Raw genomic sequence first — 7,601 nt, 5'->3', positions numbered from 1 at the left:
AAGCAAACATCCTGAAAAAGGCAAGTCTCCAAAATCCAGACTGGGTTGGGGGCTGGTGTGTCTCAAACAGGTCTAGAATACTTGTTTACATGCTTATTCTGCTTGATGTGTTTTGCCACTATGAAGTTTGATTATATCTAAAAACCAGTGGGGGTTTTAGACACAACAACAACACAATAGGGAGGATGAATGTTTCAAAATGGCCTCCATTTGTGTTTCCTAGTTCCAGGACAGACTGAAGGAGCAAGGAGTGAGTGGAGTCACCCTGAAGTGGAGAGAACAGCCTGATGGGAAAGTCTTCCACAAGGAGGGAAAAGAAGAGAAGAAGAAAAAAAGACAGAAGACTGAGCTCTGAAATGAAAACCCAGCTTTACTTATCTGTAATCCATGTTGAATGTTGATTCTCTATCTGCTAACAATACACTATCATCAGCTTAACCGTAACCTTGACTACGTCCTGTATAGAATTAGAGTTAACAGTATAGAGTTTTATCCTTCCTCATCAATATTACTGTGTGAAGTGTTTCAATCAAAGTCACTTTTCTTCCAAATAAAACATATGAGATGAGTCTTTGGCTTCAAGTTTACAGTGTGTGAACCAACCTGATAAAAGCAACAGACACACAGTTATGGCAGTGATTTATTGCAGAATAATAAAGTAATCTAGGTGATAATGGGAGCACTGGTAGTCTGCAAAGGCCTTCCATCCAAACTTTTGAAATCTGTAGACTTCTGTTGCTGCACTCAAACAAAAATGCTTTAGAAAAAGGCAAGAGTACTAAGAAAAGACACAACTGACAAATGTATCAAAAAGTGTGAGTATCTTATATAGATAATATGATATAGGCTGATAATATAGGCTGACACAGCAAAATGTATCCACTTCACATTCCCTCCATGACAGCCAGTGGAGGAAGAAGTTTTTACATCCTTTACTTCAAAGCAGCAATACTACAATATAACATAAGTATGATGAGTAAAACGTAGTAGAAGTATAACAAGTGAAAATAGTGGTTGTGCAGTGATGTTAATATGACATTATTAGATTATTAATACTGATGCATCAGTGTGTGAACAACATTTTATTGTTGTAGCTGGTTAAGGTGGAGCTAGTTTGAACTACTTTATATACAGCAAACTTAACTGTAGGTAGTTAAGTCCAGTGGTTCCCAACCTAGGGGTTGGGCAGCTCCAAAGGGTCCCAAGATAAATCTGAGGGGTCATGAGATGATTGATGGGAGAGGAAAGAGGTTAAAAGACAAGTGAAACACTGGTTTAATCTTTAATGTGTTGTATTTCATATCATGAGTGTTTTTATGTTAAATAAAATATTCTGTACAGTAACTAGTGACTATAGGTGTTAAATAAATGTATAATATTTCCTCAAATATTGTGGAGTACAAGTTGCTAAAAATGGAAACATTCAAGTAAAGTACAAGTACCTCAAAATTGTACTGAAGTACAGTATTTGAGTAAATGTAGTTAGTTTGTTGTCAGATGATGACAGGAACATGTCATGTGACTGAGCACCTCTGTTATTTTACACACCATTGGACAAACTATGTGCTCCTACAAACATGGTTGTGAACGTCACACCAAACCTCTGTAAATATGTCAGGTCTAAATAATTACACACAACTAAAGAATATACAGATACATAGTGGGATTATAGTGAATTATCAATGACTGCATGAGCACATACTGTGTTTCATATTGCATACATGCTGAGCTCTCCACGTATCTGTGTGTGAGAATTAAAATGCAACACTGCACTCTTGTGTTTGCATGTGTATTGTTGGCTTCAAAGTGAGAGTCTAGTAAATGTGGGAACAAAGTGAGAGACAGACATGTAAAACAAGAGGGGAGGATGTGATTTGTTGTTGTAGTTTTACTGAACTACAGCTGATTGCATGTTACCCTTTAGAAATAATCTTACTACCATTGGATCACTTAAATCAGGGGTCTCAAACTCAAATTACCTGGGGGCCGCTGGAGGCAGAGTCTGGTTGAGGCTGGGCCGCATCAGGTATTCCACAAAAAAAGCTTAGCAGGCGCAGGCTAGGATAGCTGGCGCAAAAAAAGGCGACTACTACCGGGTTGTTCATTATCCGCCGTGCTTTTGTTGTTGTAAACGTCGTCATAGAAACAAGTGAAACAAATGGCATCATAAAGAAATATCTTTATAATGTTTATTGTGCAAGGCATTTACTATGGAGTAAAATGTTTTGAGGAATAAATGTCTTTCCGTAAATGATTCACTACATTCCATTCACCCAAAAGATTTTTTCGAATAATTTGTCCATGAATGTCAGATCATTGCAGAGCAAACGTGGAGAACATGAAGCCGGGACAGTGGGACACCATTATCCCATGGTTTGCACCTTTATGGCTGCATCCCATGGTTTGCAGCCATGGAGGCGTTATGTATTGGCTTTTATTTTCTATAATAACTCCATGGATGCAGCGGGCGCTGCGAAGCTAGCGGCGTTGTCAAATCAAATATGACGTGTGGCACAGCAGCATCAGCTGTACGGTGTTTTGTTACACTCTGTGTTTATGATCTCTGTCGGATGAACATAAGTGTGTTCATGAAAACGTAAATATTAACTTTTAATTCACTTCACAACGTGGCATTATGTGACAGAAATATGCATATACATTATTATCTGCCAGACTTATAAAGACGCAGATACACCTGGTTCTGTTTTTTTAATGTCACACACTGTGGAATCACATGCACGAGCCTCATTTGCTGTCACAGTGAGCCAAAAATGGATGTAAAGGTCTTTAAACCTCTGTTTGTACGTCAACAGTTGTGTCCGTTCCGCTCATCAGACCTCAGTGAGAATTACGGCTCTCCAACAGCTGATCATTAGGCACGGCTGCTGTGGATATTTGAAACGACTTTACCCCTAATTTTACCCTAAAGTTCGTTCAGCTCCAGCTTGTGCAATAAAGGGACCCTCCACACACAACACAGTAAAGTGCCATTCATATAAAACTCACGGGCCGCACTAACATTAAACTTTCATATTGTTGTGTCGAATTGTTGCAGAAAAATGTATCAGAGCAAAAAGAAACTCTCTCTTAATAAAAAGGGAGTCAGAGGTCCAAGTAGCAAAGTGTTCTTTAATGCCGGCAAAAAAGGGGAACGAGTAGCACTTTTTACAAAGTATCAAATCGCTCCAAAGGTTTTTCTCTGGGGCATTGTTTTTATGTCCTTGGGTCAGCTTAGGCCACACCTTATCATCCAGCCTCCCTAATTTTTGACCAATTATTATGTTACTTTTTTCCTCGTCACTCGTTGCTGGCAAAAACTCTTCAGACCATGTTTTGAGCTGTTTGTGGGCATATCTCGGCCCACATAATTCTTCCTGATTGTGTCCAATTTTTTATATATAAGTATTGGGAATCACTTTATACCATTATTGTCCAGTTGTCTTCTGGCCTCTTATTTTATTCTAGTTATTCTTAGTCATTTTACACCCTTATTTCTTGATCTCTTCCAGAGGGTATTTTTTCTAAAAGGTGAAGACTTTAATGCAGACCCAAGCAACATGACATGTAATACAAACACACTCAAATTTCTCCAGTGTATGATTATGATTCTTCTACTGTGCCTCTATATGTACAGTGTGATTAAATATGGTTCGTGAGATTATAACTACACCAATACAAATTGTATCCCACTAGCCCTTATTGCTTATAAACTTGTAAAATCAATCTGCATAGCTTAATATTGTCTTTAAGCACACCAATGACTTTTAATGAAACTACACCACATTTCCCCCCTTTGGGACTAAAAGTCCCATCGATAATGCTTGGGGATGATAAGGTCCCATTGCCAATCGATATTTATGTACACTGTATTTAGGTTCACAAACCATGTCATCTCTTAATAACAGGGATCGTGCAATATGGGGAATGGGTGACAAATACATCTAAGTCATAGGGGTTCAGGCACATTCATTTAGTTTCAGTATCATAAGTATTAGTAGTAGTCTTAGGTAGCAAGAAAACAAATCAAAAACAATCATTGGACAATACAGTAGTTAGCTGATTGTAGGACTAGATTTCGGTCCTTCCCATAATGAGGGTGGAGCGGGCAGCAGGTCAGTCTCCACTGAGTTGTCTTCAATTTCTCGTTTAGTAGTGGAGCTGGCACCCTTCCCCCCTTTGATGCCTTCTGATTCAGTGTATAAGTACTGCATGGGTTACGGCGGTTGTGGTTGCTGTTCCTGGCGGGTCCTGCTCCTCAAGAGCCATGGAGTTGATGGTGGCTTGTGGGGTGGTGGTGGTCTGCTCTCAGTCCAGGTGGGTCCTGTCGAAGGTGGCTGGAATGTCCAGGTATACACACCGGCCCAACCTGGAGCTGCATTTCCCCCTGGTGTTGGTCCTGTTGGCATGTGTAGGCCATCCTGGTAATCTGCATTGGATTGCCCATCCATGCCGTAATAGTACAGCCACTGTTCAGCCATGTCTACCTAGGGTGGAACATCACATAATGAGGATTGACACAGACTTCTGCCAGCTATTACTCCCTTTCCTCCTCTGCTTCAGCATCCATCTCCCTGCCAAGCTGCCATAACTCAAGCATTCTTTTATACTTCTGCTCGTATCTAGTTGATAGTCGTTCTAGTCCTGCCTTACCATATCTTTGTAGGAACATGTGAGTGCTAAACAATATATCTTCTCCATAGAATATAGTAATCATGTTGACTGTATATTTAGTGGTAAGGGGAAAGTAGGGAAAATCAGGATAGCCGTAATATCTTGCTGTTGCCTGATTATATCCTGCTGTTACCAAATCATATTCATATGTTAATGAGATCTTAGCACAGTCCTCCCCTACCACCTGATGGTCTTTTTGGTACTCCAATGGGCTCCTGGTTCCATGCTATATGTTCCATGCTGTATATGTTATCCTCCAATTTCCATGGAGTCTGAGCCGTTCGCCTAATTCTTTTGGTTGTTCTATTTTTTACTACCTGCTCACTAATTACAGTACCTTGTCCCGTTACCATAACTGGTGCGCATATCCCTGTCCACTTCCATTACATTCCATTAACGTTACTTTTACTTGTTGGTTGTCGTCACACAGCCAAAATATATCTGCTAGTGGTCTTGTGCCGTTGTCTAAGGATGGTAAGATGAACTGACTGTAGTACCTATTATTGTTCATAACAATCAGTGGTAGCCCTTGATCTATTATAACTTGTTCACATTGTATTGCTGCAGTGTTTGTAGTACTATATACAAAGTAAGGCATGCTGCTTGGTAGGTGTTTAACTCTCCCCTGTTCTGGCATACGCAGCCACCTATAATCTAGCCGTAGACCATCTTCTGATTCTACACTTAGCACTATTCCCAAGTCGCTAACATTATTCATCGTTGTCCCCTTTTGTTTCAATGCTACCTTTTCAGTTTGTTGCTGCAGCTTACCATTGAGCGCTACCATTTTCTTTTTCATTTCTTGTCCCCTTGTTATACCGAAGGGATGTTTTATCTTTTTAGTTATTTTAGTTAAGGATGGTGTCCAGGTGTTTAGTTCATTATCTACTCGTTGAGGGCATATAGATGTATTTTTAGTCCAATTCATATTTGTTATACTCTCCCAACTTGCCATTACCGTTGCACAGTAAGCAAAGCAAGTGGATTTATTTGAACATGTTTCTTCTTTTATCCCTGGAATTGGTTTTATTTCTGGCAGTCTTTTTGAGTTATAGCATGTAATACAAGCGCGTTGGCTGACCTGTCTAGCAGAATATTTTACCACTTGATAAAACAAATTGCTCTCCCATCCTAATACCTCCTCTTCATCACTTTGGTGCACTGTTTCCTGCAGGCTTCTAACTTTACTATCGTTCACATACACCCGAGTCAATTTGATCGCTTCTTTGGCATTCATTATGCGTTTGGACCTTATGTTCGTACACTGATTGTAAGAGCATTGCACCCGTATTTGTACTATCCCCTCTGCCAGGCATTGTTGGTGGATTGCATATGTGTCTATTTTCACGTCTCCAGGTCCTAATGTTAGGGTTTGATTGTACTGGGCTGATCTTATGTATGTGAGTGCAATTACCTCTTCCTTCCATATCTTTCCCTCTAATGCTGCTACTAGACCTGTGGCTAGGGCACATTCTTCCAACTGCTCTTCTTCTGACTTTGCTCTGTCTTTCTGTGCTACTATACCTAGTGAGTATTAAACCCATCCCCAAAATTACTAGTAGCAACGCTTTCCGTCTGTCACTCCCTGGACTTCTCTCATGCTTTTGTCTTCCGATTATAGTAACTCTGTGGGTTACATTCAATGGGAATGGCTCCGGCTGATACTTTCTCTCCTGATGAGACACCTGAAGTTTCCCTGACTTCTGTTGGATCCTCATGACTCTGTCTGACTGGGGTTGAGCTACTACTCTGTGGCTCACCACTCGTTGACCCTCTAACTGTCTCTCCTCCCCCTGCTTACTGACTCTCTACATCTAGCAGCTAATCTTTGTGATCTTCTTTCTCCTTGAGGCCCGCACTGCTGTCTCTCCTCTTGTCAGGAGGCGTTGCCGTCCCGTTCTGGTTCTTGTCGGCTTCGTGCTCTGCAGCAATGGTTGAGATGAAACCAAAATCTCTTACCCTCTACTTTTAGTGCAGTTGGGGTGGCTAGGGTCACCTTAAAAGGTCCTTCTCGCCTTGGCTGATCCCACTTTCGTTTGAATACTTTTACGTAGACCCAATCACCAGGCTCGACTGTCCTCAGTTGTTCTGGGATTTCCACGTCCTTGCTCTCAGCCACAGTTTTTATCTGTTGAAACACAACCTTGTGTATTTGGGTTAGATGTTGCAGATAACATGTTAGTTCTCTTTCACATTGTTCAAGGGGTGGCCCTTCATATGGCCCCCTACGATAGGGAACCGGCATCGGTCTCCCTGTAAGCGCTTCATGCGGTGTTAGATGCGTTAGTCGGTTAGCTTGTGTTCGCATAGACATCAATGTCAACGGCAAAGCATCCACCCAGTTAACCTTGTACTGGCTATCTGCCATAATTTTCCTAAGCTTCGTCTTTAAGGTACCATTTGCCCTTTCCACAGCCCCCTGAGACTGTGGATGGTACACACACCCAAACTTTTGTTTGATCCCTAACATCTTTAAGGCTATTTTGAGTGTCTCCGCTACAAATGACGGCCCATTATCAGAACTGATAGTGTCTGGTATTCCAAATCTCGGAAAAACCTCTTTGCACAAGAACTTAGCTACAGATCTACAGTCTGGACCTTTCGTTGGGATCGCTTCTATCCATCTGCTGAATCTGTCGATTACCACCAGGATGTATCTGAACCCTTTTACTCGTTCTGTCATATCTATGAAATCTAACATTAAGTGGCGAAACGGTCCTTCTGGTGGCGGGATGTGTGCTATTGGTGCTGAAAATGCTTTCCTTACATTATGCTGTGCACACACCTCACATTCATGCAATGTTCTATCCACCATTGCCGCTAAATATGGCGACCACCATACCTTCTGAAGCCTTCTCAATACTTCTCCCCTTGCACAATGGTCCCGGCCGTGAGAATCACGAATTGCGATTTGTATCAGTGATATGGGG

General features: G+C 41.2%; 1 protein-coding gene across 1 annotated transcript in view; it reads left to right on the top strand.

Annotated features, from left to right (window-relative positions):
- Positions 1-2,876, top strand: part of LOC122974519 — a 13,650-nt gene extending 10,774 nt beyond the window's left edge. The window contains exons 9-10 of the mRNA XM_044342555.1: positions 1-20; positions 2,814-2,876. The exon at positions 1-20 is cut by the window's left edge and continues 78 nt beyond it. Of these exons, the coding sequence (XP_044198490.1) occupies positions 1-20; positions 2,814-2,876 (83 nt within the window). The remainder of the gene's footprint in view (positions 21-2,813) is intronic.
- Positions 2,877-7,601: the final 4,725 nt, after the last annotated feature.

This window comes from Thunnus albacares, chromosome 22 (assembly GCF_914725855.1).
Source record: "Thunnus albacares chromosome 22, fThuAlb1.1, whole genome shotgun sequence".
NCBI classification, from domain to species: Eukaryota; Metazoa; Chordata; class Actinopteri; order Scombriformes; family Scombridae; genus Thunnus; species Thunnus albacares.
The sequence above is the reverse complement of the archived record's forward strand: the minus strand, read 5'-3'. Positions and strand labels throughout refer to the sequence as shown.